Below are 18,350 nucleotides of genomic sequence, written 5' to 3' on the forward strand. Positions count from 1 at the left end.
TCAAAAGGAGCGTGACCAGCAGGTCGAAGGAGGTGATCCTGCCCCTTTACTCTGCTCTTGTGAGACCTCACCTGGAGTATTGTGTGCAGTTCTGGTGTCCTCAACACAAAAAGGGCATGGAACTGTTGGAACAAGTCCACAGAAGGGCCACGAGGATGATCAGGGGACTGGAGCACCTCCTGTATGAAGACAGGCTGAGAAAGTTGAGGCTGCTCAGCCTGGAGAAGAGAAGGCTGCGTGGAGACCTCATAGCAGCCTTCCAGTATCTGAAGGGGGCCTATAAGGATGCTGGAGAGGGACTCTTCATTGGGGACTGTAGTGACAGGACAAGGGGTAATGGGTTAAAACTTAAACAGGGTAAGTTTAGGTTGGATAGAAGGAGGAAATTCTTTCCTGTTAGGGTGGTGAGGCACTGGAATGGGTTGCCCAGGGAGGTTGTGAACTTGGTTTAGTGTGAGGTGTCCCTGCCCATGGCAGGGGGGTTGGAACTAGATGATCTTAAGGTCCTTTCCAACCCTAACTATTCTATGATTCTATGACTCTATATCTAACCTCCCTGACTTCAAGTGTCACTTACATGCCTAAAATGGGGATAGAATCATAGAATAGTTTGGGCTGGAAGGGACCTTTAAAGGTCATCTAGTCCAACACCCCTGAAATGAGCAGGGATACCTTCATCTAGATCAGGTTGCCCAGAACCACATCCAGCCTGGCCTTGAATGTCTCAAAGGGATGGTGCATTCACCACCTCTCTGGATCTAAGCTTCCTATCACTCTCAAGAACTTTTCTGCTTTGACTCAAGATTTTGTTTTGTTTTTCCTGAATTATATAACTTGCTGAACATTTACAGGCAAAGACCATACCAAGAAGACCAAAAACCACCCCATGACCCAAACCAGAATCCCTCTGGTTTTGTGTTTACTCCTGTTTTAAAATAGTAATGAAAACAGAGTTGCTGAGTGCACTTGCATCCTGCATGGCTTGCTTTATTTGAATGTGAATTCCCAAGAGTAAAACTACTCTGCAATAACAGACAAACAAGGATTTAGTCAAGAATTACTTTCATGAAACTTTTCCTTCACAAACTAAATTTGACATGACAGCTCTGAAACTTTACTTTTTTATATATATATTTGCACTGGAATACAATATGAAACTCTGTCATTTCAAATTCAGCTATATGAAATCTTTTTCCAAGAGAGAAAGATCGGTCAACAGACAGCTACATTTCTGTCATCCCCCAAAGAAATGCCAAAAAGACTGGTAATTAGGGATAATGCTCAGTTATAGAATAGCAATGTGTTTCTATTAGAAAATAGACTTTCTTTTTAATATATATCTGCAAATGCTATTTAAGGAATAGTTATATGTTATCATTGATCTTGACCAATTAAAATCTCAAATCAAGCAATGAAATATTTTGTAAACTATTTCACCAAGCAAGTTCCTACTAAAACACATACAGTCCAAAACAGAACCAAGATCATATTTAGTTACTCCATAAGTTACAAGAAATTGTACTCAAAGAAATTTATTTCTATGCATGCATGCGTAACAATGAAATCACAATTATAAATTAAACAATAAGGATTTTTGAATGGATTGCTTATTAGTAGACACAATATTTGTGTCAACATAATGGTGATCAGAAGTGCAAGTTACTGCAACTGAGTTGTCTAGAAAAAAACAAAGGAGATCAATGAATGTACCTGCAAATTGCCATATTAGCATGCGTTGCAGCCTTCTCATTTATTAATATCTGGATTTTAAAATTACAAAAGTCTTTGACAGGATAACATAATGAAACCCATTTTCATATGTAAATGATAATAACATTTTCTACTTGTACTATAATTAACCTTTTTTTTGTTTGACCTTTTGTCCAACAAGACTATCCATTTTACTCTGCCTTCTTTTTTGCACCTTTGTCCATGATAAAGGAAAGAGATACAATGAAAAAGAAGTTATTAGAAACTGAGCAATCTACACTTTAAATTTTAACCATTTAAATGCATACACTTTCTTCCTGTATTGTGAACATCAATCTTGTAGCTTAAGGAGAAAAATCAGTGAATGGTGATCATTTTATTAGATTAAATAAAATATAGCAGCTACAGCTTTACATCTTATATAATACATGGTACAATTTCTTGTAAATTATAGAGTGTATAAGTACTAACTTGCATCCATAAAGAAATAGAGAATACTAAATCTAGTTCTTTTAAATTTAATCTTAGGTTAGAAAAAATTGTTTAAAATAAGATTTTCTTTAAAATAAGGTAATTTCTCAGAAAGTGCATCAAGGCAATGACCTGGGGTTTTCTTCTTTTTTACGCAACACTTATAAAAACCATTTTGTAAGTGACTGTCTTCTGCAATCAATATTGCACAATCAGACAGCTGCACAACAGGTTAGTGGTATGATAAAGGAGGCTGCTCCAACTTCTGCTTACAACCTAGTGTTTAAAAATCAAATAAGAAAAGCCACTCTCACTGAGCATGCTTAGAATTCTGAGACTTTAAGTAACAGCAGCTGAATTCTGTTGAAACAGAATTCTGCTTCAAAACATCTAAGCCTGATTTCATAGAAAAAGTCATAATTTGTGGATGCCTCAATTTAACAGAACATCTAAACTTCATTGGGATTAAACTTCAACTACTCACAATGAAACTAAGTGAAATGCAAGTAGAGGTATCTTTCCGTTTTCCAATGCTGCTTTCTAAAAACTGTTTTTCCATTCATAAAGCAAACTGTTTTCCCAAAACTTGAGATAATCCTTGCTCATTGAGTCAAAAAATATTACCATTTAAAGCAATTCATTCTGCAGTGAAAAAGGTCATGACAGATATATCCTGGCTGATAAATTCTGAACAAAGTTAAATCATGTTGCAATGTGATGAGAGCTGTGGGAGCCAATTAAGGCTCACTTTCTTAGCAGATAATGCTAGGCTGCAGTTGTATTTCTGTTTTGATATTCATGACAGATAAAGAGGAGAAGCCAAGAAAAGCAACAGAAAAATGCTAATTCTTCATCATAAGGTGGAAATTTGAATTAAAGTAACAGAATGGGTAAATTTAAACCACAATATTTTTATTCTTTTTTGTGATTTAATACTAGAATAATAAACCTTAAGTATGCTGCACTGTACAGATACCTAGGTAAGAGCTGTTCAAATAGAGAGAGATTGATAACAGAAACAGTGACAATGTAGGGAACACAGCCAACCTAATGCATCTGAATCAGCTATTCCTAAGATCATAAAAGACAAACTGTTAAGCTATTGTCTATGCTGCAAAATCTACTACAGCAATCTATAATAAGAGAAAACTCTGAAATGCCCCCCACAGAGCATGGGATTACTTAAAGAGGTATAGGCCTTATTATGGAGTGCACAGGTAGGTGAATTTTGGGACTGAACATGACAATTCTGGGATTGTACAAGATTTATTATAGGATATTTAGGGGAAGAGCCAAAGGTGGATGGGGGATGAATAAGAATGGGAAAACAGACAGAAGTATAATAACACATGCCGCACACAGGGAGGCGGCTGGACAGTACACTTTGGCCGACCTTGCACCTGATCACCAGAGCCTGTCCTGTCCCCTGTAGCTTTATTTTTAGTCATTTTTGTGTGTGTTTGTTCCCTATTTGGGAGAAGGGAATCCACTAGTAAACTTCTGGCAGCACTAGCCAGCAGGAGGATTGTGAGAGAGGGATCTGAAATCAGACTCCACTGTCCATTGTCTCAAAGATTGGTAGCATAAGCTGAGATGGGACTCCAGCATCCACTGCCTGAGGGATGAGTGGAAAAAAGCTAAGACTCTTCCTTCCATTGCCTCAAGAACTGGTGTGAGGAATTGAAACAGGACTCCACCAACCATTGTCTAAGAGATGGGTGGGAGGAGTTGAGATAAGACTCTTCCATCTATTGTCTGGGAGAAGGGAGTGAGGAGCTGAACTGGGACTCCACCATCCATTGCCTGGGGGAAGGGAGTGGGGAGCTGAACTGGGACTCCACCATCCATCGCCTGAGGGATGAATGAGAAAGAGCTGATGACACTCTTCCATCCATTACCTCCAGGACTGGTGTCAGGAATTACTGTCCATTATCTCAAGAATTGCTTCAGACACCTGTGTGTGTGCAAACACCCTGCAGTTGGCTGCAAGACCAGAAAATCTGGTCCACCAGGAACAGGAATATAAAAGGGGGAGTAACAAAACACCAAAATGGGTGCCTTCAAAGGGACTCCAGAAGGATGCCTCCACAAGGACACCCACCACTGATGAACTCTTGGGAGACCCTCTGCTCTGACACTACGAGACTATGAACCCTGAAGAACTCCCACCACCACCACCGATGACAACGGACCCCTGGGACACCACACACGGTGGTGACTATCTCTCTCTCTCTCTCTCTCCACCCCGAATTCTTGTTTCATTTTCTCCCTTTTTTTCAATCTGTCCTATCACTACCCCCTTTATTACAATATTTTCCCTTTTTTACAATAACTGTCTTTTTGTAATTTGTAATAAACTCTCCAAGTACGGTACCTGACCTTGTTTTTGTCTTAATTTCACTCTTGGGGTCACAAACTGAAACAGGGTCCGGCACTAGGGTTTTTCTCCAATCAGACCCTGACAAGGATGAGAGGTTTGAGAGCTGCATGCTGCAGACTGAGGGACTTGAAGCAAGACACTAGAGAGAACAAAAGTCAGCAGTAAGTGTGAACGATATTTTCCCTGAGCAAGGAATCACAGAAATAGGATAGGGCTATTCATGTTGTGTGTTTATGCTGCTGCTTGTAAAGGTACTGTCATTCTATGCTAACATGGGTGTGTTTAGCTGTGTCTGTGCAGAGCCTGTGTGCATGCCTAGTTTGGGATTCAAGCTCACCCTGTACTTCTCAGATTTTATGTGCATATTATCTACTGATGAAGACTGATTTATAGGCTGGTCCTCAGAGTTCTTTAACTCTGAAAATTCAGCAGAATTTACTTCCTTGGCTTTAGAAGAGCAGACTTTCTGCATGTTAACAGTGAATGAAAACTGAGCCTCTTTGCCTAGGTGCCTTGGGTGTGAAGGAATACTACTAGGTCTCCTATCCCCAGAAGGTTTTGTAGTAGCTTCAGCAGGCAACTTCCAAGAGTTCAAACTTTATATACTTCGGGTGACCAATCTAACTTTCTGGGGATATAATTGTTGAAACAGAGAAATAGTAAGGGTTCCAAAACAGAAACAAAGTCATTCTACCTCAAACAGTAAAACATTAGTAAAACATCTCACACGATGGGGTCAAACTGGTATTGAAATTAAATGTTAAAACCCTAGGTTTCCCTCAGAGGGAACAAGAGATAACCTGGGGGTGGAGGGGAAGGAGGAGGGAGGGATTGAAGCCGTCTGACCTTTGAGGTCCCTTCCAAACTTAACTATCCTGTGATTCCTGTGATAGCAGCATCCCAAAGAGATATATACAAGTCTCTTGATAAACACACAAAAACTTTCATAATTTAGAAAAATAAAAAAATTCAGTATTCATAAACATTTCCTTGATTAGAACTCTGAGTAGTATTTATGAGGCTGAGCTGAACAGTCCTCCTTTTTCAGTGTACACTGCAGGCCTTTCAGCAGTTGACCAAACAGCTTTCCAAAGGAAGAACTGGTTTTATACATGACTTAGAAGCAGCTCAGTTCAGAAGAGTGAAATAATATTTTCATTTAAAATGTAAGGTATTGTTGGAATAAGAGGTGGTTTTGTGGAAGAAGTGCAATTAGGCTCTTTATTTAGCTCTTCTTGAACAGAAAGTTCCAATTTATTGACCTGAAAGATTTTCCGATGTTGATACTCAGCTGACATTTGCCTGGGCTGCTGTTTTGCCTCTTAATAGTGTATTCTGGGTCTTTTCTCTCTTTATCTCTTGTTGGTATCCATGGACATGAGAACACACTTATCTACACACTGAGATGGACAAATTCCATTATACACTGACATATGTTATTGCTGAGCTATAACCATGTAGCACAAGAGAGGGAAGCCACAGATTGCATTTAAGATCCCACCATAAGGAAACTGAGTATAAGGGACCAAGAATTACAACCAACACAAAGAACTATGATGATTCATAAGCTTCAAATCTCAATGTTGATAGCAAATAAATCACTGTAGACAGACAAGCTGAAACACAATACTGTAAAGTTGAATGTCAGCATTGCTAATTGAAAGTATTCAGAACATCTTGGAAGAATATGCAATAAAGAGAAATTTTATTTCAATTGCAAGAAAAAGCTAACATCCAAATATTAAGACACCTGGGGAGAAATCACGTATTTCCATCAGCTCTATCAGCACAACATAATACACTGCAAAACATGGGTCTATTGCATTTTGCATATAATGACTTGTTCACACTTTAAGTAGGCAGATTTCCTTTTTTTTATTTTGCATTTACTGACTGAATTCAGACCTGAGAAATGCAGCACCTGTTGTTTTTCTGTCTGTTGTTGTGTAATGCTCCCAGAACATCTTTACACTTCTAAAAATTCTGCTATAATTACTCTACCATCTGGCCTACATTTTGGGTTCCTCCCAAAACCCTGATGAAGGCAGCCTTTAACTAATAACCTAAGGAGAGACCTACTGCATCCTTAGTAGATGCAATCTTTCAGTATGACTTCAATATCTCCTATTTTCCTCTTGAAAAATATCTAAATCCAACCTGTCTCAAAAGGTGAAGGCAGATGTCAAGATCTTGTAGTGAATGAAACAGAGGGAGGTATGAATAACTATCAAATACCTATGATGATGCAGATGGTCATATAAAACTAAACCCATCCAAATTATGGCTTTTATTGAAATATAAATCTAAACATAATTTTCAGAGGTATGAGAAAATCTTAATTGAAGACTTTATTGAATTTCTGAATACTAAATCTAGACATAATTAATAAGAAATTACATTTTTAAAATCAATAATGAAAAGTCACAAAAAAGGAATGTTAATTCAAAAATGATCAAGGCTAATCAAGATCTTGGTATAATATAAACAAATATGAATTGGAATCACATTTAAGGAAAAGGATGATTCAGCTGAAATGCATAATTAGAAATGATCAACATTTTTCAGTAAAATACATGCAAAAATAAACCCAGATTTTTTTTTCAGATGTGATCTGACTAGAAGCGTGAGAAGCAAAACAGACTGATAATGCTATTAGTAAGAAGTGCTTCAAATAAAACTTCATGACATATCTGACATTAAAAAAAACATAAAAAATATGTAAGAACCAGTACCTGGTCATTTGTCACTACTTTCTGTTGTCACTAACAAAAATTAACACAATTTATTGTTTATGGATACACGTAAATGTCTACTGTAAAGCTCTGCCTTAATAATCTGTCCCTCTCTTAAAGTAAATAAATGTTTAAAATGGTAAATGATTTCTTCATAATAACTTTCATTAAAATAAGCAATCCAAGTGTACAATTTTGTCAGGAGTTTGAACAATGAGAAAGGAAGATTACTATCACAGTAATATAATGCTGCACATTTGTCAATACTTCACTGTAGTAATATATGGAAATAAGACCTTTTTGAATATGCTTGGTTGAAAATCATCTATTACTGGTAAAACTAATTTCATCCTGTTACACTCTGACACATTATCGCTACTTTCCATGGGAGGTGCACTCCACACAGATGCTTGAACTCTAATCTCAGGCTTCTACTTCAAAAAAAGGTTGTGTAGTAAGGAAAATTGTGTGCAGTTTGGTCAGAACCAAGTAAAGGCAGAAGGTGTAAACTGCAGGGTACCAACACTGCCAACTTAACCACAAATGATGCTTTTTTAATAATGATGACTACAATAGTCAGGCAAAAGACAAAAGGGACTGAGTTCAACTCTAGCTATATGACAAAATAACATCTGAATTTGCGTTATCACTTATTGCTATACACATTTACACTTTATAACTTGAGCCTTTTTGTGAAGGAAAGGATAAAGAAAAGTTAAACATTAGCCAGAAGAAATGGTTTGCATAACAAGAATTTTATTAATACTTCGGAAACATCCATCTGATAGTTTTTGAAAAAGTAATGATTAGAAATCATGTGTCCCTCAAATATTCCTTCTGAATCTGACAGTCAACACTAATGTCCACAGAAATCTTCTTCATAACCCACTGGATAAGACTGTGTTAATCAAGGTCAAAACCAGCAGCTTTCTATTTACTGCCTGGAGGTAATCGAAGATCTGTCCCTCCTAAAGGAACCTTCTTCTCTGGAAGATTCTCAGAGCTTCCTCTCTATATATCCAACATAATGAAATCTGTTCCTTTAAATACTAATTAATTTAGATAAATGACCTTTTTATTTGTCTGCCTATTAGCTTAAAAATACCTCTTCTGTCAAAATACAGACAAATTTACCTTAACTAAAATTTATATTTTTTACTGTCAGACTGTAGATTGACAAAGCTGTTGGGCCCTGAACCTTCTACTATAGCCACTTGTAAACCTGGAGAATGCAGATGTTTTCTTTATTTGCCTCAAAGACTAATCTTCTATGAATTTCCACATTAGCTCTATTAGAATTGCTTCACTTTTTCTTTTTATACATAACTCTCTACCAAATTAAAGATTATGTCTTGACTTTGATGTAAAGATTCATCTCAGTAAATATTTCTTTTTTCACCACAGTTCATCAGATAAATGATTAAAATCTAAGATGTAAATCTATTGTGAAGCAACAAACAACATTACTGTATTTAAATTTACTGACTTCAAATTGCTCAGTCTGCTGTCTTCACATTTCTCATCTATCCTTAAATTTTTATATGCTTTTTCACACATCCAAAAATCCCTGGGATTTGAGTTTCTAAAGGCTTGCTGTAGTGCAATTCACATACTATACCGTGTCGCTGAACATCTGTGTAGTGAGGTAAAATGACTCTTTAAAATTACCTGTATAGCAAGTGCTCGGGCTACAAGACTTCTAAGATATTGTAAAGGATCTTCTGGACCTTCCCACTTGCTTTGCCATGTGATGGGACACTGAAATACAAATATATTTCATGAAAAAACCATCATCATTACATTTTAAGCTAGCATTTTGAACAAAATTCTATAACCTGGAGATTAAATATATCTACAAAGGAAAAAGCTGTATGAGTAGTATATTGTTCAAAGCAAACAACCACTAATAGGAAGGTCGTATTCCCACTAATTATTTATGTGGCACATAGATGGATAACTTACAAGAACTTCTGCTATCCAGTAACCACAAACACTCAGAAAAGGCCTAAGCTGAGTCTTTCTTGGAAAGCCATGATCCATCGTTCACCTGCAACCACAGGTTCTCACTCCTTTCCTGCTGACTTCTCAGACTTGAACATGTAGCTGTTTTGCTCTGTAGTGAAGTGACTCTTCCACATGATTATTCTCTCATCATGTTAAAGTGTTTGTAGAACACCTGAGAATAGAATCCTGCAAGACCTTCAGTACAAATTTCTCACTGACTTCAAAAAGAAAAGCTGTAAAGGTCCTCTGTTAGATTCCCTCCTTATAAAATAAGGATAAAAACATAACTACCTACTCCATACTGAAATTGACTCTGCAAGATTAACCTATTTATGTGAAAGAGAATTGATATAAATCATTATCTGTGGGATACCACACAATACTGAAGATACTGAACAGAATAAACATTTTATACTGCGTAACATTTACAGCTGTATTTTCAAGGGGGTTTACAATCTAAAAGCATATGTACTGAACAGACTGTCTAAATATGATCACAGAAGTTTGTCAGAAAAAGTATCTTTCAAAGTAAATATTAAATGTGTACCTTTTATAGATAAAACAAAGAAAATATCTGGATCTGGGAACACTAATTAATAACCACAGAATCACAGAATTGTTAGGGTTGGAAGGGACCTCTGGGGACCATCTAGTCCAAGACACCTAGAGCAGGTTACACAGGAACATGTCCAGGTGGGTTTTGAATGTCTCCAGAGAGGGAGACTCTACAACCTCCTTCGGCAGCCTACTCAGTGCTCTGCCACCCTCAACATAAAGAAATTCTTCCCCATGTTGAGGTGAAATTTCTTGTGGCTTAGTTTATAGCCATTGCTCCTCATCCTGTCACTGGGCACCACTGAAAAGTCTGGAAACATCCTCCTAGAACCTGCCTCTGAGATATTCATATGCATTAATGAGATCCCCTCGTAGTCTTTTCTTTAGGCTAAGCAGGCCCAGCTCCCTCAATCTCTCCTTGTAAGAAAGATGCTTCAGACTCCTGATCATCATTGTGGCCTCCACTGGACCCTCTCAGTAGCTCTTTGCCTTTCTTGTACTGAGGAGTCCAGAACTGGATGCAGTGCTCTAGATGTGGCCTCACCATGGTGGAGTAGAGGGGGAGGATCTCCCTCAGCCTGCTGGACACACTCCTCCTGATGCACCCCAGGATACTATTGGCCCTCCGGGCTGCAAGGGTGCACTGCCAGCTCACAGTCAACTCGATATCCACCAAAACTCCCAGGTCCTTCTCTGCTGAACTGCTCTCTAGTAAGTCAGCCCTCAACATGTACTGGTACTGGCGGTTCCTCCTTCATAGGTGCAGCACCTTGTAGTTGCCACTGTTGAACCTCATTAGGTTTCTCTGTCCAGTTCTCCAGCCTATAAAGGTCCTTGTGCTGGCAGCACAGCCTGCAGGTGTATCAGCCTCTCCCCCAGCTTTGTATCATCAGCAAATTTGCTATGAGCTCTAGCCCCTCATCCAGGTCATTGATAAACAAGTTGAATAAACTAGAAAACACGCAAGACAATTAACAAAGCACAGTTAAATGTATGGGGGTTATTTTTTTTCATAATCATGATTTTTTTTTAATTTTTATTTTTTTTTATTTTAAACTCAAAGTACAACCTCTTTTGCTAGGTATGGATTTACAGGCAGCTCACCAATCTATCATGTAGAAGGCATTCACCTAATATTGCTAATATATCACTAAATTAAATTTAAAGTAATAGCTTAGATAATTGTTAGTATGGAAGCACATTTCAGGGTATACTAACGTATCAATTTTGCACAAATAAGGCACACCACTGAAACCATTACAAGTCATGTATTTATTGAGCTTCATGTTTCTATTGGGGAACTAACAGCTTCTTCAGGTGCTATAATCTTAAAACAGCTATGATCTTGATGCTTTAAAATTCAAGTTTTTAAAAACAGTCCTTTGTTACATAGCACATGACCACACTAAACTATACAAGAACAGTGTATAGAAAATACATGAAACAAATCACTTTAAGATGATAAATATAATGAGGTGTAGCTGCCATGAGGTTTAGCTGCCATGCCAAGAAAGTGGCATTAGCTTCTCTGGAAGGCTGCTACAAAGATTGCTTTATGGTCACAATCCAATAAAAGGACCTCTGTCAAGGTAAGTGGGTAAGTAAGCAGCTGAAATGCCAGAAACACTTTGTTCGATACATCAGGAAGCACTGATATTTGTAAGAGCTAAAAATGAATATAATCTTTAAGTGCAGTTTAGTGACAGTGATCAGCTTCACAGCTCCTGTTGTTCCCAGTTTGAGTGCAGCTTAAATACATAAGCAAGCCATACTCTCTTACTCAGTAACAAGAAATATAACTATAAATACTAAAAAAGGCCATTATATGTATCATATGCATTCACTATGACATACACTTTGCACCGATTTCTACCACGCCGTCAAAATATGCTTAAAAAGGCAATGAGGTTGCTAACATGAAAATGTTAATTTATTCCAGTTGTACTACAATTTTGCTAACAAATGCTGTCTTGTGAATCTGAAAACATAAAGCTTTTAATTATTGTTTTAATTAGAAATTTGATCGATCAATAAATGTATAACAATCTTTTTTAACAGTACTTGTTCCTCGCATGAAGATAAACAAGATGTTAATAGGAATTACCATTCATTAAGGGCAAATCTCAAAATCAATGCATTAGCATCAACACAATTTATCAGTTGCTGCAGGTGAAATAAAAATACAGCATTTCACATCAGTGTTCGACTATCTTTAGAATCCAATCATCTAGTTATTAAAGACAGATCATGTTTTGCAGTCACTAATTGTACCAGTTTATTTACATGCCCAGAAAACATGGAGAAAGTACATGTACAAATTTCAGTTGCTTTTCTCATATATCAAGAATACAGGGTGAGATAATAGGATGGTATGGTAGGCACAGCTTGTCTGGCGTGATAGGGCAATAATCCATACTGAGTAAATGCAGAGAGCAAGTTGTGATTACAACTGCAGTAAAACTTAGATTTTAAAAAACTCTATTGGCTAATATGCTTGATTTATCTAGCATGATTTGGTATTTGAAATGGAAATAGTATTCCACCACTTCTAATCTTATCAGATTTGTCTTTCAGAGAAAGCTTGATAAAAGTATAATATACACAGAAGCTTCTGCAAGTCCTTGAAGCAAGATTTTTCTCAGGTTTCATTCCAGAAAAAAAACATAGTTCTGTTTTAGAGTCACTATCAATGTAAGAATTCAATTTTAGAGTCTATCAATAAAAGAACTTAGAAAAATTGATGACATGAAAATGCATATCAGAATTTTGTTCAGTTCCCTTGGGTCTCTTTATTGCTTGTAATGTAAACTCATGACAAAATGACTTACCTTCTGATTTAGCAGAGCAGTTGCTAGTCTTTGTACTTCAGAACTCAGTAAGGAGGTACCTCTGATGACTCTACTTAAAGAAGCAAGTGATTGATGGACACTTTGCACAAGACGAATGGCATTGAACTGTTCCAGAGTAATGAATGACAAGATTGGAGATCCTTGCTGTTCCACAGGAGGAGACACTTTCTGATGAATCAGGTTAGAATTCTAAAGAAGAACACATGATGCCCAGTTAATAAACTCAGGCAAACTATTATGTTATAAAATGTATTATTTGTTTAATTCGCAATACTTCATATGACCTTGTTAGCCTTGAAGTAATGCAGATATCCCCCCTTTTCTGACACTGGATTAATGATACTTTCAGACTGTCCCTGAGATGGTAAATAAAGGCACCACTCTTCTTAGACAGCTCTGTCTACCTATTACTTCAAAAGTACTGGAATTTCTGAAAAATCATCATTTAGCTGAATCATTGCTTTTAGTATTTGTGTTAACATGTCAATAAAAAGCAGTTGCATACAAAATTGCACTGGTTACTATAAACCATGCTGCCAGATACAGCTCTTGCTTTGATAAGACTAGTTTGACCTGGAAGCAAATTAAATACAAATAAATAAAAAATAAAACATAAACCATAAATAAAATTTTATGTGTAAATCCTGAGTAGCTCAGACTCTGAGAAGTACTGCTGCTTTCGCACAGACATTTTTATTACTTACTTCCGTTCCATTACAGCCACTGAAAATCCAAATTTATTCAATAACTTCAAGAGATGGTATCATTTTGCAAATCTTAATTCCTATGCAGCTTATTACATAAGTATATTTTAAGCATGTGTTCTGAAACTGCCAACCTGACATGTGACAAGATGCTGCCCTGAATTCCTGTTATGGAATTTAAGCATTTGCTGGAAAATTCTACAAGGTACAAAAGTAAAAAGAAAACCCTAGCCTTTGCAGAAAAAAGTGTTTTGCTACTTCAATTTCTAGTAATTTAGTTAAAGTAAAAATAGATTTTACTTTCTCTGAAGCAGCTCTTCTTAAAATAACAAGTAGTTGTGTTTTGTTTTTTTTTAGATTAAATAAACTTCTGAATTGTCACATGGCATCTTGCTTTCCAGAACATGCAAGATATCTGCCTCAATAATCATTCCCAGGTACTTTAAGTTTGTCAGAACTTTCACCTGTTTTTCATTTCAAACTCACACTGCACTTAACTACAAAGCAAAAATAGGAGAAAAGCTAAGTGAAAGAGTAATACAAATATTTTGGTTTATGACTGACAGAAAAATGAATGATAAGGTCTTCCCTTCCACATCATTAAAATGGTATACAACAAAGTTATTTACTTTTCAAAGTGTAAGAAACATACAGTATTTAGAAATGTTTTGTTTTGCATTTTGTCTTTGCATACATCCTGAAATCACAGTACCAGTTTCACTTCAATGTTTCTGAGACCATAGTTTTTTGAACCTATATAAACTGTACAGCTAGCAGAAGCTAGTTGATAATTTCTTACTGGAGTGTTTAATTGCACAAATAAGGAAGAACAAGGACATCACAACTTGCAGGTTTTGTTCAATCTTTCACATATGCTATCTTGATTCACAACTGACAACTGACTTACTGAAAGTAAAGGCCTCTAAGTTCCTCATCTTTTACATAAGTCTCCTATGACTTGCATATTCATTCCATCACCTTTCTTAATGCTTTCTCCTGAGATTTTTTTAAAACAACCCATCTGTCAGTTTTATAGGAAAATTAAACATGACTACCAATATCAGCTTATACATTTAACGTTCTACTATATTTCCTTAAAATCCATTATGTATATAATTCACATCAGCTTTAAAAATATTCTCATGACCTGCTTTGGAATTAAGATGAAGAACTGTTGAAGTACTAAGCGCTTTTCCTAATCATAAGAAATTGAAGATAGGTTCTAATCTTTAACATTAAATACTACGTTATGCTACCAATATTAAATTAGGTATATTTTGAGACTTTGATAATTTTCCCTCTTTCAGTTTTGTTACTACCTGAGTACAAACACATCTGACCGATTTGGTGGCCTTCTATGATGGGGCTACAGAACTGATGGACAGGGGTAGAGCAGTTGATGTCATCTACCTGGACTTGTGTAAAGCGTTCGACACTGTCCCACATGACATCCTTGTCTCTAAATTGAAGAGACATCAATTTGATGGATGGACCACTCCGTGGATAAAGAACTGGCTGGATGGCCGCACGCAAAGAGTTGTGGTCAATGGCTCAATGTCCAGCTGGAGACCAGTAATGAGTGGTGTCTCTCAGGGATCGGTGTTGGGACCGGTCTTGTTTAACATCTTTGTCGCTGACATGGACAGTGGGATTGAGTGCGCCCTCAGCAAGTTTGCCGATGACACCAAGCTGTGTGGTTCGGTTGATACACTGGAGGGAAGGAATGCCATCCAGAGGGACCTTGACACGCTTGTGAGGTGGGCTGATGCCAACGTCATGAAGTTTAACTATGCCAAGTGCAAGGTCCTACACCTGGGTCGGAGGAACCCCAGGCACAGCTACAGGCTGGGCAAAGAAGAGATTCAGAGCAGTCCTATGGCGAAGGACTTGAGGGTGTTGGTTGATGAGAAAATGAACACGAGGCAGCAGTGTGCACTCAGCCCAGAAAGCCAACCGTATCCTGGGCTGCATCAAAAGGAGCGTGACCAGCAGGTCAAAGGAGGGGATCCTGCCCCTCTACTCTGCTCTTGTGAGACCTCACCTCCAGTATTGTGTGCAGTTCTAGTGTCCTCAACATAAAAAGGACATGGAACTGTTGGAACAAGTCCAGAGGAGGGCCACAAGGATGATCAGGGGACTGGAGCACCTCCTGTATGAAGACAGGCTGAGGAAGTTGGGGCTGTTCAGCGTGGAGAAGAGAAGGCTGCATGGAAACCTCATAGCAGCGTTCCAGTATCTGAAGGGGGCCTATAGGGATGCTGGGGAGGGACTCTTCATTAGGGACTGTAGTGACAGGACAAGGTGTAACGGGTTTAAACAGGGGAAGTTTAGATTGGATATAAGGAAGAAGTTCTTTCCTGTTAGGGTGGTGAGGCACTGGAATGGGTTGCCCAGGGAGGTTGTGAATGCTCCATCCCTGGCAGTGTTCAAGGCCAGGTTGGATGAAGCCTTGGGTGGCATGGTTTAGTGTGAGGTGTCCCTGCCCATGGCAAGGGGGGTTGGAACTAGATGATCTTAAGGTCCTTTCCCACCCTAACTATTCTATGATTCTATGATTCTACAAGATAATACTTCACATAGTCTCATCTAAGCTGCTCCAGAGCTCTTCTTTGCTATCTTCCTAAACTCAAGCTTTTTCAAACTCCAATATGTTCTGCAAATTGCACTCTCAGACATGTAAAAAATGTAATAAAAATAAAACTCATATACATCCACTATTTATACATTTGATTCCAAATTCAGTTTTGGTGGTTATGGTGCATTTTAGACACTTCCTTCTAGCCTTGTGATGTAACTATTCTTCCTCTTCCTTCAAGTCTCTCTGCCTATTTTTTTCAGATATTAGCCTCTCACTGTTTATTACATAAATCTTTCACTGCTGAAAAAAATTCTTTTGTTGAAGCTGAGGTTCCTAATGTTTTAGATAAAAGAGCAACAGCCCATTAATTTTCAAATTACTTCTGCATTTGTCTTGCAGCACTATGCAACTTCATGAAAATAGTTAGCCTTAAATTTACAAACACAACAAAAAATAATGCAGAAGACATCATGACAGTTTATGATCATATACTCAGCAAAAATCATTTTGAAGCAGCTGCTTCCAAATTTTTTTTTATGGGTGGGCTTTCTAACTTTCAGAGAGGTACTAGAGGGCTTTCCTGAAACAAGGCAGAAAATGCATCCACCTGACAACAAAAATATGGCACTGGTTCCTGTCTCTCTCTACTCAAGACAGACAGCCATTTGGACATGATAAAACACTTAAGCAGCTCCACTGCATCCTGATATTTTTTGTGCTTCTTTGAAAGCTATGTAACTATGGCCAATGCCTGAGTCCTGATGGACTGTGACTTCCAACTGATCCAGTCATGTGACAATGAAGTGTTTATATAGATCCTTATCTACATACATTGTCATGGGAGAAGGCTATGTGGGAAGAGAACGGTCACGAGGACAGAGGCTCACTGAACTACTCTGATGTCCCAGCCCTGGCCAACAGGATGTTCTAGGCTCTCCTTCCACATTAATGAAGATTTTTTTTTTTTAAATTTGTGTAACATTTGTTTGATGAGTTATTAATTATTTTTCAGTAAATTCTTTCATGAAAACATACTGATCAACAGCAGGTTCATAAGAGTGTCATTAATATGATTACAGTTAAGCCATTATTAAATCATGCTGAAAGACACTGTAGAAGCAGTTTTAGGATAGTATTCAGTACAAGGGTATTTTCAAAAGGCAAGGATTAAAATACATGTTTTCAAATTAAGCTAATATAGATGAAAATGTCAAGACAATCTGTATTAGCCCTGAACAGCTAAATAAAAAGAGGAAGTTTGCTTCTGTAACTTTCAACATAGGAGCACACTGATTTAAAGCAGATTTTAAGTATCTATTTGATTAAACTAAAATTCAATGAAAGATTCCAGAGCCTGCATTTTGGCTGGACTAATGAACTGTGGATGAAAGGGGGGTAGTTTCCATGATTCTATATATTGTTATGGATAGACAAAGAATAATAAACTCCCCATCTCAGGAATTTCAGAATATCTGAATAAATTACAGCCTGTAAAGTTAATTCTAGCCAGCTATACCCAGCCATAGGGTATAGCCATAGGGTAGTTTAACTGGATGCCAGGCACTCACCAAGCCACTCTATCACTCCCCTCCTCAGCAGGACAGGGAGAGAAAGTAAGATGAAAAATCCTACTGGTCAAAATAAAGGCCGTTTAACGAAAAACAAGAAGACACCAAAGGAAAAACCCCACCAAACACCCAAAAAACAACGGAAGACTGCATGAGGAAGCAAAACCAAAGCAGATTTACTTTCTACTTCCTATCAGCAGGTGATGTCCAGCCACTTTCTGGGAAGCAAGCTTTTTTGCTTGTTTCCCTCCTCTCATGTTCCTGAGGTCCACCACCTTATGGTCACTTCAACCAAGGTTGCCCCCATCCTTCACATCCTCAGCAAGTTCTTCCTTCTTGGTAAGTATGAGTCCTGCAGAGTGCCTTCCCTTACCGGATCCTCCATTACCTGAGTTGTGAATTTGTCATAATGAGCTACAGAAACCTCCTGGACTGCTTGTGCCCTGCTATGCCATTCTTCCAGCAGATACCAGGGTGGATAAGTTGCCAGGAAGTTCCCTCACAAAGACCAGGCTCTGAAAATGTATGGTTTCTTCCAAACGAGAAAGGTCTCATCTACTTCTTTCTAACCACAGAAAGAAGGGGCCATAGCAGATGGGCAGAAGGGCCCAACACTATAATGCTGACTTTCAATCCTAATTTACAAACTCAATTGGCACGTTGTACATCTCTAGGTTGAGTTCCGTGCATTCCTACTGGCTTCTCACATAAAGGGCAATTCTGCTGGCACAACCTACAGCAAAGTTGAGGGCTTGGCTCTTCAAACCGCAGTGTTTCAGAAAAGATTCAGATAATCTAT

At 37.8% G+C, this 18,350-nt stretch overlaps 1 protein-coding gene across 2 annotated transcripts in view; it reads right to left on the reverse strand.

Annotated features, from left to right (window-relative positions):
- Positions 1–18,350, reverse strand: part of DYNC2H1 (dynein cytoplasmic 2 heavy chain 1) — a 164,747-nt gene that overhangs the window by 20,911 nt on the left and 125,486 nt on the right. For both annotated transcript variants that reach the window (XM_057399766.1, XM_057399765.1), the window contains 2 exons: positions 12,681–12,890; positions 8,962–9,051 (listed from right to left, as the gene is read on the reverse strand). In XM_057399766.1, coding sequence (XP_057255749.1) covers positions 8,962–9,051; positions 12,681–12,890 — 300 coding nt within the window. The remainder of the gene's footprint in view (positions 1–8,961; positions 9,052–12,680; positions 12,891–18,350) is intronic.

The sequence above is a fragment of the Pezoporus wallicus genome, unplaced genomic scaffold (assembly GCF_028554395.1).
Source record: "Pezoporus wallicus isolate ANWC-B61680 ecotype Strahan unplaced genomic scaffold, APGP_CSIRO_Pwel_v1 scaffold_6446, whole genome shotgun sequence".
Classification (NCBI taxonomy): domain Eukaryota; kingdom Metazoa; phylum Chordata; class Aves; order Psittaciformes; family Psittacidae; genus Pezoporus; species Pezoporus wallicus.